The 24,944-nt window shown below is 62.1% G+C and overlaps 3 protein-coding genes across 3 annotated transcripts; 2 read left to right on the plus strand and 1 right to left on the minus strand.

Moving 5' to 3' along the window:
- Window positions 1–1,480: 1,480 nt before the first annotated feature.
- On the minus strand, window positions 1,481–9,852 carry LOC310891788 (heterogeneous nuclear ribonucleoprotein U-like protein 2; the record flags this gene model as incomplete). Its single annotated transcript, XM_083854015.1, is given in 16 exon segments — window positions 1,481–1,557; window positions 1,560–1,587; window positions 1,689–1,765; window positions 1,855–1,981; window positions 1,983–2,056; window positions 2,145–2,186; window positions 2,189–2,312; window positions 2,396–2,524; window positions 2,615–2,737; window positions 3,992–4,258; window positions 4,347–4,459; window positions 5,283–5,373; window positions 5,996–6,135; window positions 6,681–6,757; window positions 6,836–6,965; window positions 8,963–9,852. Coding segments are annotated over 16 exon segments (2,238 nt in total), but the record flags the coding sequence as incomplete, so codon positions are not given.
- Window positions 9,853–13,869: 4,017 nt separating this feature from the next.
- BANF1 (barrier to autointegration nuclear assembly factor 1) lies at window positions 13,870–17,928 on the plus strand. The gene is made up of 3 exons (XM_083854016.1): window positions 13,870–13,985; window positions 14,798–14,929; window positions 15,800–17,928. Exons 2-3 carry the CDS (start codon window positions 14,804–14,806, stop codon window positions 15,944–15,946), a joined length of 273 nt encoding a protein of 90 aa, XP_083710142.1. The 5' UTR covers window positions 13,870–13,985; window positions 14,798–14,803; the 3' UTR covers window positions 15,947–17,928.
- A 1,039-nt stretch (window positions 17,929–18,967) lies between these two features.
- On the plus strand, window positions 18,968–24,531 carry LOC310891791 (crossover junction endonuclease MUS81-like; the record flags this gene model as incomplete). The annotated part of the gene is given in 11 exon segments (XM_083854017.1): window positions 18,968–19,126; window positions 20,324–20,447; window positions 21,132–21,199; window positions 21,286–21,357; window positions 21,439–21,510; window positions 21,655–21,728; window positions 22,341–22,461; window positions 22,464–22,537; window positions 22,658–22,726; window positions 23,404–23,522; window positions 24,432–24,531. Coding segments are annotated over 11 exon segments (1,010 nt in total), but the record flags the coding sequence as incomplete, so codon positions are not given.
- Between the last annotated feature and the right edge of the window lie 413 nt (window positions 24,532–24,944).

A 24,944-nucleotide genomic window follows, 5' to 3' on the forward strand; every position in this document is an offset into this window, starting at 1 on the left:
TGCCACTGCGGAGAAAAGGGGGGGAAATTGGTTATGGGGGGGGTAAAAAATGAAAAAACGGGGGAAAAAACGGTTATAGGGGGTAAAAAACTGAAAAAATGGGGGGAAAATGGTTACGGAGGGGCTCAAAAAATGGAAAACGAGAGGGGATAAAAGGTTCTGCAGGGGATAAAAAGGAAAAAAGGGGGGGAGAAATAATTATGGGGGGGGGCTAAAAAAATGAAAAACGGGGAAAAAAGGGTTATAGGGAGTAAAAAAATGAAAAAATGGGGGGAAAATGGTTACGGAGGGGCTAAAAATGAAAGAGGGAGAAAAAATGGTTACGGAGGGGCTAAAAATGAATGAGGGAGAAAAAAGGTTCTGTGGGGGCTAAAAATGAAAAAAGGGGGCAAAAATGGTTATGGAAGGGCTAAAAGATGGAAAATAAGGAAAAAAGGTTCTGTGGGGGCTAGGAATGAAAAAGGCAGGGGAATGGTTATGGGGGTAAAAAACTGAAAAAATGGGGGAAATATGGTTATGGGGGGCTAAAAAACGAAAAAAATGAAAGAATTGGTTCTGTGGAAGCTAAAAATGAGAAAAGCAGAGAAACGGTTACAGGTGTAAAAAAAATTAAAAATAGGGGAAGAAATGGTTATGGAAGGGCAAAAAAAATGAAAAAAAGGGAAAAAGGGTTCTGTGGGGGCTAAATGGAAACGTGGGGGAAATGGTTATGGAGGGGCTAAAAACGAAAAAAACTTGGGGGAAAGAAGGTTCTGTGGGGGCTAAAAATGAAAAAGGGGAAGAAATGGTTGTGGGGAGGCTAATAAATGAAACTAAGGTGAGAAAATGGTTATGGGGGGCTAAGAAAGTGAAAAAAGGGAGAAAATGGTTATGGAGGAGCCTAAAAACTGAAAAAAAGGACAGAAACTGGTTGGGAAGAGAAAAAAGGGGAAAAAGGGTTATGTGAAAAATAAACAAAAAAAGGGGGGAAAATGGTTACGTGGGGAGCTAACAAATGAGAAAAGGGGGGGAGAAAACAGTTATGGAGGGCTAAAAATGAAAAAGGGGGGGAAATGGTTACGGGGGGGTTAAAAAATGAAAAAAGGAAAATGGTTATAGTGGAGGCTAAAAATGAAAAAATGGGGGAAAATGGTTACAGGGAGACAAAAAATGGCACAAAGAGGGCTAAAAAGTGAAAGAAGGGAGAAAAATGGTTACAGGGGGGCTAAAAAATGAATACAAGGGGAAAGCGTTTGGGGGGCTAAAAAATGAAAAGAGGAAGAGAGAAATGGTTATAGCGGGGGCTAAAAATGTAAAAAAGGGGGGAAAAATGTCTATTTGGGGGGTTAAAATTGAGCAAACGGGGAAAAATGGTTATGAGGGGGTGAAGAGCGGAAAAAAAGAGGGGAAAATGGTTACGGGGGGGCTAAAAATGGCACAGAGGGGGGAAATGGTTGGGGGGGGCTAAAAAAAAGGAAAGGGGGCAGCGGGCGCCGCTCACCTCCCGGTTGTACTGCCGGTAGTAGTCCCGGTATCTGTTGTACTCGTAGTCGCGGCCGTAGAACCTGTCGTAGTCCCTCGGTAGCGGTCGTAGAAGTTGCGGTAACCCTGGAAGATTAAAAAAGAAGCCCCAAAAAGCGGCCGATTGGCCTCAAAATGGGGTTTGGGGAGGGGAAGGAGGCCGCGGAGGACTCGACGCGGGCTCTCACCCCTCGGTTTCCAGGCTGCCCCCAGTACTGCTGCTGCCCGTAGACGCGATTGTCGTAGCCCCGGCGCTGGCCACCCACTGCGGGGGGGGGGAAAAAGGGGTTGGGGTCACGGGGAGGCCCCGAAGGAGGCCCCGAAGGAGGCCGGGGGGGTCGGGGGAGGCCCCACCGTAGCCCTGGCCGCGGTTGCGGTTCTGGCGGTTGCGCTTGTTGCGGTTGTTGCGGCGGTTGGCGCGCTTCTCGGAGGGGGGCAGCAGCTTCCTGGCCTCCTCCTTGTACTTGGTGACCAGGGGCTGGGGCCTCCTCCTTGGGCAGCTCGCCGTACAGCACCTCGTCCAGGTAGTCGTTCTTCTCCGGCAGCGAGTAGTTGGCTGCGGGGGGAGGGAAAAAAGGAGGATATGAGGTAAAAAAGGCGGTCGGGGAACGTGGGGGGGCGGCGGGGTTTGGGGGAGGCCGCACCTTTCATCTCCAGCATGACGGAGTCGGGGACGTCCTCGCCTCGGCCTCCTTGCGCAGCTCCAGCCTCTTCTTCCAGTCGTCCTCGGTGGGCACGACGACCACCACCTTGCGGCAGAAGCCCTTGAAGGCCAGCAGCTTCCGCCGCTGCCCCGAGTTGTAGACGTTGCACTGCGGGGGGGGAGGAGGAGGAGGAGGTGAGCCTTCGTCCCCACGTCCCCTCGGCCTCCCCCCCGCGCCCCCGCGGCCTCCACCTGGTCGAGGATGAAGTTCCTCTTGGCCCTGGGAGCGATCTGAACCAGCTTGCTAAGGCACTGAGCAGCTTGCTGGATTAACAGGTCCCTGCTCTTGGCGTCCAGCTCCTCCTCCTCGGGGCCCTTTGTCTGCCAGAGGGAGGAAATCATTAACAATAATTAACAATAATCGAGAAAGGGGGACGTGAGGGGCCGGGGGAGGCGTTTCGGGGCGCCCACCCGCAGCTGGTGCAGGACCAGCTCGGTCCCCAGGATGTTGTAGCGCTTGTCCCGGTTCTCCTCGCTGTGCTTCTGCGCCCACTGGGTCTTCCCCGAGCCCGGCAGCCCCACCATCAGCAGCACCTGGGGGGGGAAAAGGGGAAAAAATGACGGGGGGGCCCAAAAGGGGACAAAAAAATCTAGGAAATGAGGATGGGGAACCCAAAAGGGGATAAAAAGATGAAGGAAGTGAGGATGGGGGGGTTGGGGGTAAAAAAAGAAAGGGGAAAGAAAAGTTGGGGAAACGAGGATGGGGGGAAAAAGGGGAAAAATAATCAAGGAAATGAGGAAGGGGAACAGAAAAGGGAAAAAAAAGAATCGAGGAAATGAGGATGGAGAAGAAAAAAGGGGAAAAAAATCAAGGAAATGAAGGTGGTGGGGAAAAAAAGAGGAAAAAATGAGGAAATAGGGGGGGCAAAAGGGGAAAAAAATTAAATGAAACGGGGGTGGGGGGCCCAAAAAGGGGGAAAAAAAGAAAAAAAAATCGGTAAAACAAGGATGGGGGAGGAGAAAGTGGAAAAAAAAGTTGAGGAAATGAGCACGGGGAAAAAAGGGAGAAAAAAAAATCAATGAAATGAGAATGGGGAACCCAAAAGGGGAAAAAAAAAGTTGAGAAAATGAGAACGGGGGCGGAAAAAATGAGGAATTGAAAATGGGAAGCCCAAAAGGGGAGAAAAAAGTTGAGGAAATGAGGGTGGGGGGCCCAAAAGGGGGAAAAAATGAGAAAATGAAAAGGGGGGACACGAAAGGGGAGAAAAATTGAAAAAAATAAGGAGGGGACAGGAAAAAAGGGGGAAAATTTGAGGAAATGAGGATGGGGGGTCCAAAAGGGGAGAAAAAAAATGAGGAAACGAGAATGGGGGACACGAAAGGGGAGAAAAATTGAAAAAATAAGGATTGGGGGAGGGGAAAAAGGGGGAAAAAATTAAGGAAATGAGCATGGGGAGGGGAAAAAGGGGGGAAAAAAATAAGGAAATGAGCATGGGGAGGGAAAAAAATGAGGAATTTAGGATGGGGAGCCCAAAAGGGGAACAAAAAAGTTGATGAAATGAGGGTGGGGGGCCCAAAAGGGAAGAAAAGTTGAGGAAATGAGGGGGGGGGGGGCAAAAGGAAAGAAAAAAGTTGAGGAAATGAGGGTGGGGGGCCCAAAAGGAGATAAAAAAGTCAATGACATGAGGGTAGGGAGACCAAAAGGGGATAGAAAAAGTTGAGGAAATAAGGATGGGACCCGAAAGGGAAAGAAAACGGAGGAAACGAGGGGAAAGATCGGCTAAACGAGGCGGGGGAGCCCCCAAACGCCCCCCCCCAGCCCCGCCAAGGCGGCGCCCCCCGCCCGACCTCGCACTCCTCCGTGGTTTTGGGGGGCAGCGGGGTGCGGACGCGCTCCTCGGGGGGCAGGGCGTGGATGAAGACGAAGCCGTCGGGGCCGGGGCAGAGGGGCTCGGCCTTCTGCCCGAAGTTGAGCTCGACGGCGCAGCCCTTGCACAGCACGTGGGGCAGCAGCGCCCGGCCCCCCAGCGCCGCCTTGGGCACCCCGAAAGCCGGCCCCAGCGCCTCGCCGTTCTTGGCGAAGGACAGCTCCACCACCTCGGCGCCCTCGAAGTCCTGCGGAGAGACAAAAGAAAAAAAATAAAGGGTCGGTCGGGGTCCGTTTGGGGGTTTTCGGCCCCGAATCGCGGCCCGCCGCGCGCACCGCGTAGCAGCCGATGACGTCGCTCTCGCCGAAGGGCTGCCCGAAGGCCTCGAAGCGCCCGCTCGCCACCTTCAGCCCCCGGCTGTCGTAGCCGTAGGAGAACTCGTCCTCCCCTGCAAACGGGACGGAAAGCACAAAAATGGGGCAGAAGTCCCCCAAACGGGACAAACGGTCCCAAAAACGGAGCAAAAATCCACCCCAAACGGAGCAAAAATCCACCCCAAACGGAGCAAAAATCCACCCCAAACGGAGCAAAAATCCACCCCAAACGGAGCAAAAATCCACCCCAAACGGAGCAAAAATCCACCCCAAACGGAGCAAAAATCCACCCCAAACGGAGCAAAAATCCACCCCAAACGGAGCAAAAATCCACCCCAAACGGAGCAAAAATCCACCCCAAACGGAGCAAAAATCCACCCCAAACGGAGCAAAAATCCACCCCAAACGGAGCGAACGCCCGCCAAAGAGAGGGCAAAAGTCTCCGAAAAATAGAACCAAACGCCCTCAAAACCAGACAACTCCCACAAAACCTCCCCCAAACCCTGACAAAACCCCCCAAGCCCCACACAAAGCCCCCTCAAAATCCCCCGAAACCCGCACCACCCCCCAAAACCACACCACCCCCCCGAAAGCCCACACCAATCCCCCCCAAACCCACTCCAAACACCCCAAAATCCCCCAAATTCACACCAACCCCCCCAAATCCCCCAAAACCCAAACCAAAGCCCCCCAAAACCACACAACCCCCCCAAATCTCCCAAATTCACACCAACCCCCCAACAAACCCACATCAAACCCCCCAAATCCCCACCAAACACCCCCAAAACCCACAGCAACCCCTCCAAAACCCATACCAAACCCCCCAAAATCCCCCAAATTCACACCAACCCCCCAAAATCCCCCCCAAAATGAAGGGGGGGGGGCTCGGGGGCTCACCCAGCTGCGAGTGGGAGAAGTCGACGGACCAGCCGACGCGGAAGAGCGGCACCTCGGAGCTGCCCTCCTTCACCGGGAGGTGCTGCGTCACCTGCGGGGAAACGGGGCAAAACTGAGCCTTTTTGGGCAAAAAGCAGGGTTTCTGGGCAAAAAGCAAGGTTTCTGTGACGTGTAAGATATTTTTCTGCATGTGGAAAGGGGCAGGAGCTGAGAAAAAGTGGCCAAAGGGTGAGGAAAGGAGCCAAAAGCAGAGGCTGCAGGGGTCCAAAGCAGTGACAGGAGAACAAACCCCCAAAAGTATCCCATATTTGGGATAAAATGGGGCAAAACAGAGGCTTTTTGGGCAAAAAGCGGAGTTTTCTAAATGTGGAAAGGGGCCAAAGTGGAGGGAAAGTGGCCAAAGGGGAAGGAAAGGAGCCAAAAGAGGAGGCTGTGGGGGTCCAAAGCAGTGGAGACGGGACCAAGCCACAGAATTGTCCCATATTTGGGATAAAATGGGGCAAAACTGAGGCTTTTGGGGCAAAAATTGGGGTTTCCAGCATGTGGAAAGGGGACGGAGCTGAGGGAAAGCGGCCAAAGGGTGAGGAAAGGAGCCAAAAGCGGAGGCTGCGGGGGTCCAAAGCCATGAACAGAGGGGACCAAGCCCCCAAAGTGCCCCAAATGTGGACAAAAGCAGCCCCAAAATGCCCGGAAATCCCCCCAAAAGGCCGCACCTTGGCCTCGAAGCAGACCCTGCCCTTGGTGACGCCGTGCGTGCTCCGCGCTCCGGCCCAGAGGGCCGGGAACTTCTCGAAGAAGAGCGGCTGCCCCCCGTAGCGGTCCTTCGTGGCGCGGAAGTGCAGGTCCGAGGTGTCTGCGGGGCGAGAAACGGGGCGAAAAATCAGCAAAAAGGGCAAAATTGTCAACAGCGGGGAGGCTGCAGCGCTCCCCAGCCGCGTTTTCAAGGGTTTTTCCCCCCCAAAATCGTCCCGCTGCTCTTTAAAATGTCAGATTCGAGAAATTCTGGGGGGATTTCGGAGTTTTCCTTGAGCAATAGCGGTGCAGTGACAAATTTGGTTGTTTCATAACCTTTTTGACAATCTTTCTTTTAATAAATAAAAGGTTTACGACTTCTCATTTAATAAGTGAAAGGTTGGTAAAAGATTATAGATTCTTTACAGCGTGTTAGCGGGACAAGCACTACGGATTCGGAGCTTTTATTAACTAAAAAAAACCAAAAAGATCAAAAAGAAGCAAAAATGAGCTGTGTGCCCACATCCAGGCACCGCCTTCCTCCAGCTTCCTGCTCAATTAGTGCCGCTGCTCGTTAATTAGGCTGGCCATAATGACAAAAAGATATTTTTGCCCCCCAAACGGTGCCTTTTTACCATGTTTTGAGTTGACCCCCCCGCTACGTACACGTGTCCAGGATGACGGCGCTCTCATCGTCCTCCCCTTCTCTCGGCTCCTCCTCCGGCGGCGGCGGCGACTTGGAGCTGAGCGAAAAAGGCCGGTTTTCAGCCCAAAAAAGGGGCCGGGGATGGGGAGGAAGGGGAGGAAGGGGCGGCACGCACCGGCTGTTGTAGGCCTCCTCGCGGAACTCGTAGTAGGCGCGCCCGTGCTCGTCCTTCTCGTCCCGCTGCCGCTTGACGCCGCGCCGCTCCCCGTCCGAGCCCGCCGGCTTCGCCTTGTCCTCCTCGTCCGCTGCCGGCACGAAAAAACGCCGTTACGGCCCCAAAATCTGGCCCAATTTGGTAAAGTCCTACCCTTGCAGGTGCTAAGCCTCACGGTTTCGCTTTCCCGGCCGCGTTAACGAAGGTAAGAATTAATTAAGCAACGCCGTGAGGTTTTGTAGTTCAGCTCCCTTCATTTTCGCGGCCAAATCCCAACATAAAACAGCAATAAGGCAGCAAAAACCCTTAAAAAAGGCTAAAACGAACCTTAAAGCCCCTTAAAAACGGAAAATTAACAAAATTCCATCTCCAGTTCCATCAAAAAAAAAAATCTCAGGTCTGGGACCTGCTCGTTAATTAACAACGAGGAAAGCAAAAGCCTAACGAACCCGCCGGGCTCCTGCACAAAAAAACCCAAAACCATCAATAAACGCAATTCTCCCTGGTTTTAACCACATTCCCCCCAAAAAAATGCTTTTTCTCTTGAGGTCAAAACCCAGAAAAAGGCAACTTTGGGCCCGGAGCCCGCTGGCAACATAAATCGAGCCGGTTTGGGGTTTTTTTTTGGTCCTAAAACGTCATAAAAAGCGGCCGGAACGGCGCGGCGCCCTCCTTCCTCCTGGGGGCCGCGGGGCTGGTTAATTAACGCTTCGTTAAGCGCTAATTGCCCGCTCCTTGGGGCACCTTTGGGTTTTTTTTTTTAGGGTCCGATGGTCAAATAGAGCCCCAGGGGGCTTCAGAAAGATGTTTTTGCCCCAAAAGCGGGGTTTTGGGGGGAGTTTTGAGGGGGTTTAAGTGGTTTTGGTGGTTTAAGGAGGGGCTGCGGGACCCCAAAGCACGGAGAGCCCCAAATCTGGGGGACACGGGGACCCCCCAAGTGAGGGGGCACAGAGGGAACCCCCAAAGCACCCCCAGAAAGCACGTAGGGACCCCCGTTGTGCCCCGAAAACATGCACGGGGACCCCAAAAATGCCCCAGGAACCCCCAAAACCTTGGGAGGAAACAGCTGGGGACCCCCAAAATGCCCCAAAACCTCCCGAGGGAACAGGTTGGCACCCCAAAGCCTTACGGGGAAAGAGTTGGGGGCCCCCAACGCACCCTAAGGACCCCCCAAAATACCTGGGGGAGCAGTCGGGGACCCCCAAAATCTTATGAGAAAACTGTTGGGGACCCCAAACTTCCCACAGAAACGCCCAAAACCATGCACGGCAACACCTGAGGACCCCCAAAACTCCACCGAGACCCCCAAAACTTCGGGTGGCAGCAGGTTAAGACCCCCAAAACCTTCTGGGGCAACAGGTGGGGACCCCCAAAACACCACCAAATCCCTTAAAACTTTGGGGAGCAGCAGATTGGGACCCCCCAAAACATGCTATGGACCCGCAAAGCACCCTGTGGACCCCCCGAACTTCGGGGGAAACAGATCAGGACCCCCAAAAACACCCCGAGGAACCCCAAACTTCACAGGGCAACAGATTAAGACCCCAAAAAACACTTTGGAGACCCCCCCAAAGCGCCATTGGGACATCCCGAACTTCAGGGTGAAGCAGGTTGGGACCCCCAAAACCACCCTGGGGACCCCAAAAGTGCCCCCGGGAACCCCCAAACTTTGTGGGCAAGCAGACCGGGAGCGCCAAAACCACCCTGGGGGACCCCCAAAGCACCCCTGCGACCTCCTAAACTTTACGGAGCTGCAGACTGGGACCCCCCAACACGCTCCGGGGACCCCCAAAGCACCCTGTAGACCCCCCCAAACTTTGGGAGGAAGCAGATTGGGATCCCCCTAAAGCACCCTGGGGACCCCCAAACTTGACGACAAACAGATTCGGGCCCCCAAAACACGCTGGGGACCCCCAAAACTTTGCGGGACAGCACCTAGGGACCCCCCAAGCTTTGGGGAGAAGCACATCGGGACCCCCCAAAACACCCTGAGGGCCCCCAAAACACCCCGGGGACCCCCAAATTTTTGGGGGCAGCAGCTCGGGGACCCCCCAAATCCCTCCATGGGGGCTCCGCGGCGGCGCTCACCGGCCTGGGCGGCCTCCTCCTCCTTGGCCTCGGCGGCGGCGGCCTCGTCCCCGCTGGGGGCTTCCTCGGGCGGCCGCTCGGCGCCGTTCACGCCGCTGCCCTCGGGGCCTTCGGGCTGCGGCTCCTCGGCCGCCGCCGGCTCCTGGGGCTGCTGCTGCTGGGGCTGCTGCTGGGGCTCCTCCGGGGGGGCCGCGGCCTCCTCCGCCTCCTCCTCCTCCTCCTCCTCCTCCACCTCCGGGGGGCCGGCCGGGGCCGCCTCCGCCTCACCGGGAGCCTCGGCGGCTTCCTCGTCGGCCAGCAGCGCTTCCTCGTCCTCCTCCTCCTCCTCGTCCTCCTCTTCCTCGTCTTCCTCTTCCTCCTCCTCCTCCTCCTCCTCGGGGCCTCCGGGCCGGTGCGAGGCCGGCCCCGCCGGCGGCGGCCCCGCTTCCCCTCCGCAGGCCGCCGCCGCAGCCCCGCCGCCGCCGCCGCCTCCGCTCTCCTCGGGCCCCGCCGCCAACATCTCGGCGTCCAGGGCCTCCTGCAGCCGCTGCGCCAGCTCCACCTTCAGGCCGCGCGAGTCCAGGCCGCGGCGGCCCAGCTCGGCCCGCAGCTCGGTCACCTTCAGCCGCTTCACGTCCATGGCGGCGGCGGCGACAACGGGGGAAAAACGGGGAGGAGGGGGGGGGGGAAGGGGGAAGGGACCGGGGGGGGAGGGGGGGGCGGAAGCTGTGAGGGAGCCGCCGAAAGGGTGGGGGGGGGAAGAGGCCTGAGGCGGCGGAGGCCGAGCCCCGGAGGGCGGCGGGAGGAAGAGGAGGAGGAAGGCGGGGGGGGGCCGCGAGGGGCGGGGGGGGGGAGCCGAGGAAGGGGAGGGGGGGGCGGCGCCTCCACGCGAAGGCCGGAGCCCGCCGGGGGGGGGGGAGCGGAGCGGAGCGGAGCGGCCCCGGGCCCTGCCCTCCCCGCCGCCGCCGCCGCCTCCTCGCCGCCGCCGCCTCCCGCGCGCGCACCGCGCATGCGCCGCGCGCCCCCCCGCGCCTGCGCGCGGCGCCCTCCGCGCCCCCTCGCGGCGCACCGCGCCTGCGCGCCCCGCGCTCCGGGCCCCCTCGCCGCGCACCGCGCCTGCGCGCCGCGCCCGCTCTCCCCCGCAACGCTCCGCACCCCCCGGCCTATTTTTCCATTGGGTGAGCGGCGCCCTATGGGCGACCGTGGCACCCTCTGTTCTGCCTAGCGACGCGGAAAGGCGCTTTTCTATTGGCCCCCCGCCGCCGCGCTCGCTCCTCGTTTTATTTTCCCATTGGGCGCGCCGCGCCCTATGGAAAAACGGAGGAGCGTCCGTTCTGCCTAGCGACGCGGAAAGGCGCTTTCCTATTGGGCGGCGGCTCCTCGCTCGCTTCCCGCCGTCGCGCACCCGCCGCCATTTTGTGACGGGGCCTGAGGCGGCCGCGGCGGCGTTCGAGGGCGGCGGGACCGCGGCCGGGGCAGGGCCCGGGCACGAATCGGGGCTCCCGAGGCCGGGCCCGTCCCGGCGGTGCCGGGGGAGCAGCGAGTTGGCCCGGTAGAGGGCGCAGCGGGGGCCCCGGGGACCGGCACGCAGGCGGCCGCCGTGCTGCGCAGCAGCGCCTCACGAAAATGGTGGCGGCCCTGACGGGGAGCTCCGCCGAGCACCGCCGGGCGTTAGGGGGACAAAAAGGGGAATGTGGCTCAAGGTAAACACTCGGCGAGGCGGTAGCAAGCAGGTAGGGCACTTTACAGTATGAACTATTTCATACAACCATAAAAGCTCAAAAACGTATTAAGTATTTATTATTTACGCAGGTTCGCATCTGTTTTTGTTAGCAGCAGCTCCTCGGCAGGCCCGGGGCTCACCAGGGAGACGCGACAAAAGTTCTCCAATACCAAAACGTCACAGATTTAAGCCGCAGGTGGGCAAATGGAAGTAAAACGTCTTCCACAGGACAGCCAAGCTTGTATAAGCTTATACCACGATGATGGTGTTAAGGTTTATTTTCTATAAACGAGAATCAAACTGCGGCAGAGCACACGTGGGTGAGGAAGGGTGGTCTTGGCCAGAGGCAGCTCTGCTTTATTCCCACTTGACACCACACAGCTTTTAAGCTGCATTTTTTTCAGATGTTTTAAGTCCCAAGAGGAATAAATGCTTTTGGTTTCTTTTTTTTTAACTATTTCAAGTCCCAAGAGAAACAAACACTTTTAGGTTAATTAAGTGTTTTGAGTCCCGAAAGGAACAAACGAGCCCCGGCAGCACTTCAGGGCCGTTCATCCAGCTGCTATCCTCCTGCCTTGGGGTAGAAATTCATTTTTTTCCTGTTTTTGTCACTCCTATGGCTCCTCTGACAGCGCCTACATGCGTGGCACAGGCACAGCGGTGGCTTTTACTGTCTTTTTCCTACGCTTTCACGACAAATTAGGGGAATTCGGCTAAAACAAGAACCCAATATTCCCCTTTTTCATGTATTAGTTAACGAAATAAAGCAATTTAATTCCCTGACCCCATACGAAGACACAATGAGGGGTTCCCCCGGCTCCGCGGCTGCTTCACGAAATGGCCGCTTTGAACGGGTCACGTGGTGCCGCGCGGCCTCCCGATTGGCCGCGAGCAGGCGGCGGCGCCGCCCGATTGGCTGCGGGGTGGGGCAGGTCCCGCCCCGCTGCCTGCACTCCATCGGCGTAGCCCCGCCCCTCGGCCTCGTTCCCGTGACGGAACCTCAATTTGCATGCCCCGCCCACATTCAGAGGGGGCCACGCCCCCTTCGTGTAGAGATACGCGGGTAATTTGCATACCACGCCCACCGTCGCGGTGACCACGCCCATTCAACGTGGGTTACGCTGGACGTGTCCGTGAAAGGGGCGGGGCCACATCTGGGAGTGGCGGGGCCATTGGGAGGGGGCGGGGCCACTGGGAGGGGGCGGGGCCTGCGCGTGGAGCCAGGAGCAGCGCTGTAAAAAGGGCAAAAAAAAGAGGGAAAAAGGCAAAAAATGAGGAAAAATGCAACAAGATGAGGGGAAAAGGAAATGAGAAAAGGAGGCAACAAGAGAGGAAAAAAACACAAAAAAAATGAGGAGAAAATTTAAAAAGCGAGGGAAAAAGGAAAGAAGCAGGGAAAAAGCAAAAAATGAGAGAAAATGAAAATATGGAGGAAAGGGGCAAAAAGAGGGAACAAAAGGCAAAAAAAGAGGGAAAAAGGCAAAAAGAGGGAAAGAGTGATAAAAAGGGCAAAAAAATAAGGAAAAAGCAACAAAAAGTGAGGCAGAAAAAATGAGAGCAAAAGATGAAGGAAAAAAGCAAAAACATAAGGAAAAAGTAAAAAATGAGGAAAAAGGCAAAGTAAGAAAAAAAGCAAATTAAGAGGAAAAAGCAAATAGGAGGAAAAAAAAGTGAGGAGGAAAAAATTACAGAAAAGGCAAAAAATGAGGGAGAAAATGCAAAAAAAGACAGAAAAGCCGCTTTTTGGCAACGTGCCCTGATGGAAAGCGACTTCACACTTCTTAAATTATTTTCTTACATTTTTTTCCCACAAAATGCCCCAAATCGGCTGCGCTCGAGGGACAGCGACCCCTTGCTGGGTGACAGCGGGGCCCACAGTGGGTCCAGAATGGGCAGAAACGGGCAATTCTGGGTTGGAAGGGCAAAAAACAGCAGTTTTAGGCTCAGAGGGGTAAAAAATGGAGCAAACGGGGGCTTGGAAGGGGGAAAAATGGGTCAATGCGGGCTCGGAAATCCCCAAACAGCCCCAAAATGGCCTTGGGACCCGGGGCGGGGGTATGAAAATTGGGGGGAAATCTGCCCGATTTCCGCTCCTCCAGCCCCAAATCGTACATTTTTCATGGTTCTTGTTTGGGCTTCACCAAATCCCTTCGGTTTTGCTCCCAAATCCCCCCAAAACCTTCATGTTCATCACTTTGGGATCCTCTTTGGGGAGGTTTTTCAACCCGCGCTCGTTTTTCTCCTTTTTGCTGCTTTTTGGGAAATTTTGGCTTCCTTTCCCCGCTCTGTTCCCCCCCACGCCCACGGGTCAGATTTTAGCCCCAAATTCGAGGTGTTTCACAAAGCTTTCACACATTATTGTGTGTTCTGGGTGCCCTGAGCCTCCTCGCTATGAATTTTGGGTGTTTGGGGAAAGATTTGGATAAAAACACCTCAAAATTGGGGTGTTTTGGGGAAAATTCGGTTAAAAACGACATTTTGGGATCAATGTTGCTTTTGGGGTCCGGCCGCTCCAGCCCCATGACCCCAGTTATCGCTATGGGATCCCCCAAACGTCTCCGTTCCTGTAGCACTGCCCCCAATGCCTCCCAACCCTACCCAAAAATGCCCTTTTTTCAGCCCAAAATCAGCACCCGGCTGTCCTGGAGTCACCGGGCCCTCGCGGTGCCCCCACAAGGCCCCAGAGCCCTTTTTGGGCTGGGAAGTGGCCATTTGGGGCACAACTGGGGAGCTTCCCCCGCACCACCTCGCTCTGAGGGAACATTTGGGCTTAAAGGTGAACAAAGTGCCCAAAATCACGGGAATTAGCCCCAAAACAGGTCATCCCCACTTTTAGCTGCTCTTGCACGCTCTGGAGCTGCAGGGATCGAGTAAGAAAGGCTTTCACCCCCAAAGCCCGGGCAGCTTTCTTTTAGGCCTTTTTTTTTCACAAATTTCATCCCCACGAGCACCAAAATCCCCACAATTTTCCTCAAACCTGTGCCTGCCGCGCTGGGGCTATTTTTCCTTTTTCCCCCCTTACTCCCTCCCAAAAAAAAAAACAAAAATCCGGTGAGACGTTCGGCCCCCCCCCCCCCCCAGACACCTCCTCAGCCTTCCAACCCCCCGGAGCCCCGATTTCGCCAGAAATCCCCCCAAAACCCGACCCCCCCTCTCTATGGTCCCGCCTGGCGGATAGAGCGGCCGCAACCCCCCACCCCACCCCGCCCCCCTCTAGCCGCCGTCTCTATGGTGGGCCGGAAGTGACGTCAGCGCGCAAGCGCCCGCGCAGCGGCGGCGGCGGCCTGAGGCGGGAGCGGCGGCCTGAGGCGGAGGCGGGGAGGTGAGGGGGGGGGGGGGCAGGGTCACGTGTCCCCCCGCCCCCCCCCCGCCGTCCCCGTCCCCCCCCCGCCCCCCCAACCGGCCCCTCCCGGTGCCCCTCCCCCCTCCCGGTGCCCCCCCCAGTCCCTTCCCCCCGTTGTGCCCCCCACATTGCCCCCCCCCGGGCCTCCCCCGTGTCCCTCCTCTCCCCCCGCCCCCCCCGTGACCCCCCCACTGTCCCAACCCCCCCACTCCCACCCCCCACATCCCCCCCCCAGCCCTGTCCCCGTGCCCCCCCAAATGTCCCCACCCCCCCTTGTCTCCATGTCCCCCCCCATTGTCCCCCCCCATCCCCGTGCCCCCCCCCAAATGTCCCCGTCCCTCTCCCCCCGCCTTGTCCCCCCCCCCCAGCATCGTCCCCACCCCTCCCTGTGCCCCCCCCCACTGTCCCCATGGCCCCCCCCGGTGTCCCCACCCCTCCCCTTGTCCCATTCCCCCCCACCCCCGTCTCCACACCCCCCCGTGCCCCTCCCAAATGTCCCCGGCCCCGCCCCCCCATCCCCACAACCCCATCCCCTTGTCCCCCCCGTTCCCTCCCTGTGCCCCCCTGCCCCATGACGTCTGCGTGGCCCCCCCCCGACCCCCCCATGTCCCCCCAACACCCCTGACCCCCCCCGCCCCCCAAATGTCCCAGGGCCCCCCCATCCCCATCCCCACAACCCCCATCCCCTTGTCCCCCCCCCCATTCCCTCCCTGTCCCCCCCCGTGACGTGTGTGTGGCCCCCCCCGACCCCCCCCCGCGCCCCCCCTGACCCCCCCGCGCCCCCCCCCAGGGCGCGATGTCCTCGACGTCGCAGAAGCACCGCGACTTCGTGGCCGAGCCGATGGGCGAGAAGCCGGTGGGGACGCTGGCCGGCATCGGGGACGTGCTGGGCAAGAAGCTGGAGGAGAAGGGCTTCGACAAGGTGGGGGGGGCGCGGGGGGGGCTGGGGGGACATTTAGGGGGTTTGGGGACATTGGGGGGGGGGCTGGGGACGTTGGGGGGACATTTGGGGGCACCAGGGGGACATTGCGGGGACGTTTGGGGGGTTTGGGGACACCGGGGGGACATTGGGGAGACATTTGGGGGGGGGGAGGCTGGGGGGTTGGCTGGGGGGGTGGGGGGGGGCTGGGGACATTTGAGGGGGGGGCTGGGGCATTTGGGGGGGCTTTGGGGACACCGGGGGGACATTTGGGGGGGGCCTGGGGACATTGCGGGGACGTTGGGGGGGTTTGGGGACACCGGGGGGACATTGGGGAGACATTTGCGGGGGGCTGGGGATGTTGGGGGGGGCTGGGGATGTTTGCGGGGGGCTGGGGGCATTTGGGGGGGCTTTGGGGACATTGGGGGGACATTTGGGGGGGCTGGGGACGTTTGGGGGAGGTTGGGGACATTGGGGGGCCATTTAGGGGTGTTTGGGGACACCGGGGGGACATTTGGGGGGGGCTGGGGGGACATTGGCGGGGGGGCTGGGGGACGTTTGGGGGACATTTGGGGGGAGGTTGGGGACATTTGGGGGGGTTTGGGGGCATTTGGGGACATGGGGGGGATGTTTGGGGGGGGTTGGGGACACCGGGGGGGTGCTTGGGGACGTTTGGGGACATTTAGGGCCCCGAGAACCACACCCCAAAAAAGGGCTCAGCGGGGATACGGGGCCAGGGTCCCCGGGGGCGCCTTTAGGGCTTTGGGGCACCTTCGGGGCTTTTGGGGGGGTCCTTGGGGACCGGGGGGGTGGCGCTGGGGCGCCGGGGCCATTTTGGGGCCGTCGGGGGACGTTTTCGGGGTGCCCCCGCAGGCGTACGTGGTGCTGGGGCAGTTCCTGGTGCTGAAGAAGGACGAGGAGCTGTTCCGCGAGTGGCTGCGCGACGCCTGCGGGGCCAACGCCAAGCAGTGCCGGGACTGCTCGGGGTGCCTGCGCGAGTGGTGCGACGCCTTCCTCTGAGCCCCCGCGCCCCAAAACCCGACCCCCACGCCCCAAATCCCGACCTCGGCACCCCGAAAACCACCCCCGGGGTCCCAAATCCCACCCCCGGGGCCCCAAAAGCCACCCCCAGGGTCACAAATCCACCGCTGTGCCCCAAATCCCCTCCACAAACCCACCCCCGGGACCCCAAATCCACCCCCGGCACCCCAAATCCCACCCCCGGCACCCCAAAAGAGCCCCCGGCATCCCAAATCCCACCCCCGGCACCCCAAAAGCCACCCTCGGGATCACAAAAGCCACCCCCGGGGTCACAAATCTCACACCTGGGGTCCCAAAAGCCACCCCCAGGGCCCCAAAAGCCACCCCCAGGGTCACAAATCCAGCGCTGTGCCCCAAATCCCGTCCACAAACCCACCCCCGGGACCCCAAATCCACCCCCCAGCACCCCAAATCCCCCCCCCCGGCACCCCAAAAACCACCCCCGGGATCACAAAAGCCACCCCCGGGGTCACAAAACTCATCCCCGGGGCCCCAAATCCACCGCTGTGCCCCAAATCCGGTGCACAAATCTCATACTTGTGGCCCCAAATCCCAAAAACCCACCCCCAGGACCCCAAAACCCACCCCCAGGACCCCAAATCCACCCCCTGGCGCCCCAAATCCACCTCTGGGTTCCCAAATCCCATCCCTGGGGCTCCAAATCCACCCCCAGGACCCCAAATCCACCTCTGGGTCCCCAAATCCCACTGCCAGGACCCCAAATCCACCTCTGGGGTCCAAAATCCCGATCCGAGGGCCCCAAATCCCATCCCCGAGACCTCAAATCCACCCCTGGAACCCCAAATCCAGCTCTGGGTCCCCAAAACCCAGCCCAAGCCCCCAAATCCGGTCCATGTGGCCCCAAAACGCCCCCCCGGGACCCCAAATCCCGACCCCACAGCCCCAAACCCGGCCCCGTTCCCATTGGGCTCCCTGCGGGGTCGGTGCCACCGACCCCAAATGGACCCGGGAGGGGTCAAAGTCGATTTGGGGGCGCTGGGAGGGGTTTTGGGGTCCCAAAGTTGGGTCCCGAGACCCTAAAAGTGGCCTGGGGGGTCCCAAATTTGGTTTTAGGGGCTTGAAGTGGGATTTAGGGGCTTGGAATTGGCTTTGGGGGCCCAGAATTGGGCTCCGGGACCCCAAATTCAGCCAGGGGGGCCCCAAAGTCAATTTGGGGGGTCCCGAAATTGTTTTTAGGGTATTGAAGTTGGTTTTAGGGTCCCCAGTTTGGGCTCTGGGGACGTAAAATTGGGCTCCGGGGCCCCAAAGTCGGGCCGGGGGGGTTCCCAAAATTGGTTTTAGGGTTTTGGAGTTGGCTTTGGGGTCCCAGTGTTGGGCTCCAGGGCCCCAAAATCAATCCAGGGGTCCCCAAATTGGTTTTAGGGTCTTGGAATTGGTTTTAGGGTCCCCAAGTTGGGCTCTGGGTACATAAAATTGGGCTCTGGGGCCTCAAAATGGGGCTGGGAGACCCCAAAATCCACTTGGGGGACCCCAAAGTCAGCCTGGGGGGGCCCGGGAGGGGCTTTGGGGTCCCAAAATTGAGTTTGGGGTCCTGAAGTTGGCTTTGGGGCCCCAAATTTGCATTTGGGGTCCCCAAATTGGCCGGGGGGGGGCCCCAAAATTGGTTTTGGGGTCCCAAACTTGGCTTTGGGGTCCTGAAATGGGCTTTGGGGTCCCCAAAAGCAGCCGGGGGGGGGGCCCAAAATTGGCTTTGGGGTCCCAAAATTGCCCTTGGGGGGGGCCCCAAAATTGTCCCCAGGGCACTCAGGGGGGTTGTGGGGTCCCCAAAACTGTCCCGGGGGTCTCCAAAATTGTCCCGGGGACCCCAAATCCCCCTGCCCCCCCCCTCCCCGGTCCCACTGCCCCTTGTGGGGTCTCTTTTGGGGTCACCGCCCCCCCCCCCCCTCGCGAATTTGTTTGTAAAAGGGTTTTTCTAACAAATAAACGTTTGCTGTGTCGGAGCCCGTGTGCAGGGGGTTTGGGGTCGGGGGGGCGGATTTGGGGTCTGGGGGGGGCCCTGGGGGGGATTTGGGGTCTTGAGGGGGGATTTGGGGTCTTGGGAGGGACCCTAGGTGGGGATTTGGGGTCTCTTGGAGGAGGATTTGGGGTCGGGGGGGGGGCTGGGGGAGGATTGGGGGGATTTGGGGTCTGGGGGGGGGATTTGGGGTCTTGGGAGTGACCCTAGGTGGGGATTTGGGGTCTGGGGGGGGCCTGGGGGAGGATTTGGGGTTCCTGGGGGGCGGATTTGGGGTCTTGGGAGGTCTTGGAGGGGAAATCGGGGACCTTGGGGGGGGATTTGGGGTCTGGGGGGAGGGGGTCTGGGGAGGATTTGGTGTTGGGGGGGGGCTCGGGGGGGTATTTGGGGTCTTGGGGGGTACTGGGGGGAGGATTTGGGGTCTCTGGGGGGGGGGATTTGGGATCTTGGGGGAATTTAGGGTCTGTGGGGGGTGTTGTTTATTTGGGGACTCCCGGGGGGGCTCTGGGGCTCCATGGGGGGTTTGGGGGACCCCCGAGGGGGGCTTTGGGTTCTTGGGGGGCTCCTGGGGCTTTTGGGGGTCTCTGGGGAGGGGGATTTGGGGCCAGTCTGAGGAGATTTGGGGCTTTGGGGTCCCACGGGGGGGCTTTGGGGCCTTATGGGGGGGGGTTGGGGTCCCGAGGAGGGTTTTGGGGTCCCATGGGGGGGGGGTTACGGTCCGGGGGGGGTTGGGGTCCCATGGGGGGGTGTTTGGAGTCCCATGGGGGGGGGTTGGGGGCCCCCTTGGGGGTATTTGGGGTCCCGGGGGGGGAATTTGGGGTCCCTCAGGGGGTTTTGGGGTCTTATGGGGGGGGGTTTGGGGTCCCGAGGGGGGATTTGGGGTTTCGGGAGGGGAATTTGGGGTCCCCGGGGGGGGGGGGGTGGGGGGGCGGGGCGGGGCTGGGCCAGGCCCGAGTCCTCCAGAGCAGTCGCGCAGGTCCTCCAGGCGGCGCAGAGCGGCGCTTCCGGCGTGGAGGGCGGCGCGCTTCCGGTTCCGGTGCCGCGGTTCCGGCGGCGGTGCGGCCGTCATGGCGGCGGCCCCCCGGCCCCCCCCCCTCAGCCCCAAGGCGCTGTTCGCGGCCTGGCTCCGGGAGTGGCGGCGGCGGGACCGGGAGCGCGGCGGGGACGGGCGGGCCTACGACAGGGTCAGGGGGCGGGGCTACGGGGTCAGGGGCGGGGCTACGGGGTCAGGGGTTATGGGGTCAGGGGTTATGGGGTGAAGGGGGTGTGGGGTCAGGGGTTATGGGGGTGGGCCTACGGCAGGGGTTATGGGGTCAGGGGTCATGGGGTCAGGGGCTATGGGGTTAGGGGTTATGGGGTCAGGGGTGTGGGGTCATGGGGTCAGGGGTTATGGGGTCAGGGGATATGGAGTCACGGGGTTATGGGGTCAGGGGATATGGGGTCAGGAGTTTGGGGTTATGGGGTCAGGGGTTGTAGGATCAGGGGATATGGGGTCAGGGGTTTGGGGTTATGGGGTCAGGGGTTATGGGTCAGGGGTGTGGGGTTATAGGGTCAGGGGTTATGGTGTCAAGGGGGTGTGGGGTCAGGGGTTATGGGGTTAGGAGTTATGGGGTTAGGAGGTCATGGGGTCAGGGGTGTGGGGTTATGGGGTTACGGGGTTAGGGGGTTATGGGGTCAGGGGTTATGGGTCATAGGGGAGGAGGGCAGGCCTATGACAGGGTGCAGGGGGTGTGGGGTCAGGGGGTTATGGGGTTCTGAGGTCATGGGGTCAGGGGTTATGGGGTCAGGGGTGTGGGGTCAGGGGTTATGGGGTCAGGGAGGTGGGGTACGGGGTTATGGGGTTATAGCGTTATGGGGGCAGGAAGGTTATAGTGTTATGGGGGCAAGGGGGTCATGGGGTCAGGGGTTATGGGGTGGTTGGGGTTATGGGGCTGGGGGTTATGGGGGTTTTGGGGTTTGGGGTTATTGGGGGTTATGGGGTTATGGGGTTTGGGGTTATGGGGGTAATGGGGTGATTGGGGTTATTGGGGGTTTGGGGTTACGGGGTTATTGGGGTTTGGGGTTATTGGGGGTTATGGGGTTTTGGGGGTAATGGGGTGATTGGGGTTATGGGGTTACTGGGGTTATGGGGTTGTGGGGGATATGGGGCTGGGGGTTATGGGGTGGTTGGGGTTATTGGGTTTTGGGGTTTTGTGGTTATTGGGGATATGCGCTGGGGGTTATGGGGGGTTTGGGATTATGGGAGTTTGGGGTTATGGGGTTATGGGAGGTTATTGGGGCTTTCGGGGCCGGGGGTTCTGGGGGTTGTGGGGGTTGTGGGGCCGGGGGTCGCGTGTTTCGGGGCCGTGCCCTGACCCCGTTCCTCCCCCTGCCCCCCCCAGGCGCTGCGCTCGCTGGCCCTGTACCCGCTGCGCCTGCGCTCGGGCCGGGAGGCGGCCGTGCTGCGGCACTTCGGGGCCCGCCTCTGCCAGCGCCTGCACCAGCGCCTGCGGCAGCACCGCGCCGGTGGGCGGGGCTTAGGGGGAGGGCGGGGCCTCGGGGAGGGCGGGGCCTCGGGGAGGGCGGGGCCTCGGGTGGGCGGGGCCTCGGGGGGTGGTGGGGGCATGGAAGGGCGAAGCCCAGGAGCGGCTGGGGGAGGTGGGCGGGGCTTCGGGACGAGGTGGGCGGGGCCACGCGGTGGGCGGGGCCTCTGGTGGGTGGAGCCTGGGGTGGGCGGGGCCTGGGGTGGGCGGGGAGGGGCTTGGGGAGGGAGGGGCCACAGGGGTGGGGGGGGCTGGAAGGGCGAAGCCCAGGGAGCAGCAGGGGGTGGGTGGAGCCTCAGCGTGGTGGGAGGGGCTTCGAGGAGGGCGGGGCCTCGGGTGGGCGGGGCCTCGGGGTGGGTGGGGCTTGGAAGAAGCCCAGGGAGCAGCTGGTGGTGGGCGGGGCTTCAGGATGGAGTGGGAGGGGTCTGTGGGTGGGCGGGGCTTCAAGGTGGGCGTGGTCGAAAAGGGGTGTGTCTCCGGGAGTGGGCGGGGCTTGGAAGGGAGCCACCCTGGAGGTGGGGCCCGAGGGGGCTCCGGGATTGTGCTCATTTGCATACTTATTTACATACAATTATATGATCCCGTATCTGTTTACCTACTGACTTGTGCATTATTTTGCATGCTCATTTGCATACTATTTACATATTAACCCTGTGCCCCCCCCCAGCTCTCGGCCTCCCTCCCAGCCCCTCCTCGGACCGAGCGGCCCCTCAGAACCCCCCGCCCCCGCCCGCTGTGAGTGTCACGTGACGGGGGAGGCGGGGCCCGCGGAGGGGGCGTGGCCTCGCAAGCCCCTCCCCCAATCTCTCCTCCCTTTTAAGCCCCGCCCCCTCGGCGAGTACCGGCCCCGCCCCCGCTCGGGGCCCCACGCCCTGCTGCTGACGCTGCTCAGGGTGAGTGGGGGCGGGGCCGGGCTTTGGGGGCGGGGCTAGCCCGCCAGGCCCCGCCCCCTCACCCCTTAGCCCCGCCCCCAGAGCCCGGAGCCCCTCCCAGAGGCGGAGCTTCTGCGCCAGGCCCAGCCCCTCTGCGACCTCCCCCTGGCCCCGGTGAGCGGCGCCCTCAGTAGGGACCAGAGTGAACGCAGACCCCCCCCCCCCAAAAAAAAAAGGGTGTTGGGAGTGCCCCACCCAAGGGTGCTGGGGGTGACCCCCCCACACCCGAGGGTGACCTGGGGCCCCCCCTCCCCGCAGGGGGCACCCCGGGGGGGGGCCCTGGGCATCCTCATCCGCAGGGACCTGGTGCAGCGCAGCGGGCGCCCCCCCCGGTAGGGGCTTTGGGGGGGGATTGGGGGGGCTGGAGGGGGGAATTGGGGGGTGGGGGGGACGGGGGGGGTAAATGGGGGGGCAAAGGCTGTGGAGGGGGGAACCTGGAAGGGGGTTGGGGGAGCAAATTGGGGGGGTCCTTGGGGTGGCGGGGGGCAATGGGGGGGGTCAATGGGGCTGGGGTCCATGGGGGGGCAATGGGGGTGTCCATAGGGAGTAGGGGGGGTTGGGGGGGTCCATGGAGGGGGGGCAATGGGGGGTGGTCCATGGGATTGGGGGGCAAAAAGGGGGGGGGGGGGGGTCAGTGGGGTGGGGGGGGCAATGGCGGGGCGTCCATGGGGGCGGGGGCGCAAAAAGGGGGAGTCGATGGGGGAGGGGAGGGCAATGGGGGGGGCCGTAGGGGGTGGGGGGGAAGATTGGGGGGGTCCTTTGGGGGGGGGCAAAAAGGGGGGGCGGGGGGGCAGGGGGAGGGAGAATCCATGGGGGGGGCAAAAGGGGGGGTCCTTAGGGGTAGGGGGCATTGGGGGGGAGCAATGGGGGGGGTCAGTGGGCGTGGCCAAGGGGGGCAGCCCCCAGTGCCCCCCCGACCCCCCCCTCTTTGCCCCCACCCCCAGCTGCTCGCTGACCCCCCGTGGCCGCCTCCTCGCCCAGCGATTGGCCGCCGCCCCGGGAGCCCCGCCCCCGGAGAACCCCGCCCCGCCATTGGCTGCCGCCCCTGAAGCCCCGCCCCCGAAGTCCTGCCCCCCGAAGCTCCGCCCCCCGACGCCCCCCCGGTGGGGGGGGTGGGCGAGGAGGGGGCTGGGGACCCGCAGTGAGTGGGGGCATGGGGGGGGGGGTCATGTGACCCCTGGGGGGGGGTCACCTGGCCTGGAGGGGGGGGGGGGTCACGTGACCTGGAGGGGGTCACGTGACCCTCGTGCCCCCCCCCCAGGGCGGAGTTCGAGCTGCAGCCGGGGGCGTTCACGGTGCTGCTGTGCGCGGACGTCACCGAGGGCACCGGGTGAGGGGGGGGGGGACACGGACACGGCCCCGTCCCCATCGATGTCCCCACCCCCAGCCCGGACCCCCGTGGTGTCCCCGTCCCCGCCCCCATTTCTGTCCCCGTCCCTGTCCCCGCTGATGTCCCCCCCCGCTGTCCCCCCCTCTTCACGTCCCCGATCCCATCGATGTCCCTTTATGTCCCCGTCCTTCTCGATGTCCCCACGAGCTGACACCCCCCTGATGTCCCCAACCCCATTGATGACCCCCCAATGTCCCCCCGGTGTCCCCAATCCCATTGATGATCCCCTGCATGTCCCTTTCCCCATTAACGCCCCCCCCCCCGATGTCCCCAACCCCATTTATGACCCCCAATGTCCCCCTGGTGTCCCCACTCCCATTAATGCCCCCCTCGATGTCCCCAATCCCATTAACGTCCCCATTAACGTCCCTGTGGATGTCCCCAACCCCACCGATGTCCCCCCGATGTCCCCCTGATGTCCCCAACCCCATTGATGACCCCCCCAATGTCCCCCCAATGTCCCCCCGGTGTCCCCAACCCCCCTGACGCCCCCCCCAGCGTCCCCCCCGATGACCCCCTGGATGTCCCTGTCCCCATTAATGTCCCCCCCCGATGTCCCCCCGCTGCCCCCCCGGTGCCCCCAGCCCCGTTAACGCCCCCCCCGCTGCCCCCCCCAGGCCGGGTTCCCGGGGGGGGGCCGTCCCCCAGCTGCGCCTCCTGGGGGTGCCCCTGGAGCTGCGGCGCCTGCCCCTGGGAGACTTCCTCTGGGTGGCCCGCGAGACGGCCCCGCCCCCAGGTGGGAGGGGCCCCGGGTGGGCGGGGCTTCGGGTGGGCGGGGCACGCAGGGGGCGTGGCCGTGAGGGGTGGGGTCACGGTGGGTGGGGGCCGGGGCTGGGTGGGAGGCGGGTGGAGGGGAAGGGGGCGGGGCTAGGCGTTGGCCACGCCCCCTGGAGGCGATAAGTGGGCGTGGCCACGAGGGGGCGGGGCTTAGGATGGGCGGGGCTTCGGTGGGGTGCTCTCAGGGGGCGTGGCCGTGAGGGTGGGGTCACGGTGGGTGGGGCCCGGGGCTGGGTGGGAGGCGGGTGGAGGGGAAGGGGGCGGGGCTAAGTGCTGGCCACGCCCACGTGGATGCGATAAGTGGGCGTGGCCACGAGGGGGCGGGGCTTCGGGTGGGCGGGGCCAAGTGGTAGGTGGGAGCTCGGGATGTGTGATGGAAGGGGGGCGGGGCTAAGTGCTGGCCACGCCCCCGTGGGTGTGATGGGTGGGCGGGTCCAGGAGGGGCGTGGCCAGGAGGGGGTGGAGTCACAGGTGGGTGGGGCCACGGGAGCTGGGGGTGGAGGGAAAGAGTGGGGGCGGGGCTACGTGTTGGCCACACCCCCAATGAGGTGCTGGGATGGGGCCACGGGTGGAGGGCGGGGCCACGTGCTGGCCACGCCCCCACAAGCAGCGGTGGGTGTGGCCAGCACTGACCACGCCCCCAGGGAGGTGTGATGGGCGGGGCCATGGCTGGGGGGCGGGGCTGGGTGCCGACCACACCCCATATGCGAGGTGGGCGGGGCCAGGCACTGGCCACGCCCCCCAATGGGTGGCTCGGTGATTGGGGGTGGGGTTTGGCCACGCCCCCCCCGGCGGCAGGGGGCGGGGCGAAGCTGGGGGGCGGGGCCAGCGAGCCGGGGGCGGGGCCGATCGCTGACCACGCCCCCAGGGCACCGCCCCCGGGAGCTGGTGCTGGAGGTGGTGGTGGAGCGGAAAACGGGGGCGGACCTCGGGGGGAGCCTCTGCGACGGGCGGTACCGGAGCAGAAGGTGGGGCACTGGGAGCCACTGGGGGGGGACTGGGAGGGGGTGGGGTCATATGGGGGCACTGGGGGGCACTGGGAGCGGGCTGGGAGGGGGGTGGGGGTCATATGGGGGCACTGGGGGGAACTGGGAGGGACTGGGGGGGACTGGGGGGGGTGGGGGTTATATGGGGGCACTGGGAGGGACTGGGGGGGACTGGGAGGGGGGTGGGGGGTACTGGGGGGCACTGGGAGGGGAGGTGGGGGTACTGGGGGGCACTGGGAGCACTGGGGGGGGGCACCGGGAGCACTGGGGGGGGGCACCGGGAGCACTGGGGGGGCATTGGGGGGGCACTGGGGGATACTGGGGGGGCACTGGGAGCACTGGGGGGGCACCGGGAGCACTGGGGGGCACCGGGAGCACTGGGGGGGCACTGGGGG

Source organism: Anser anser, assembly GCF_964211835.1.
Source record: "Anser anser genome assembly, contig: HAP1_SCAFFOLD_645, whole genome shotgun sequence".
NCBI lineage: Eukaryota > Metazoa > Chordata > Aves > Anseriformes > Anatidae > Anser > Anser anser.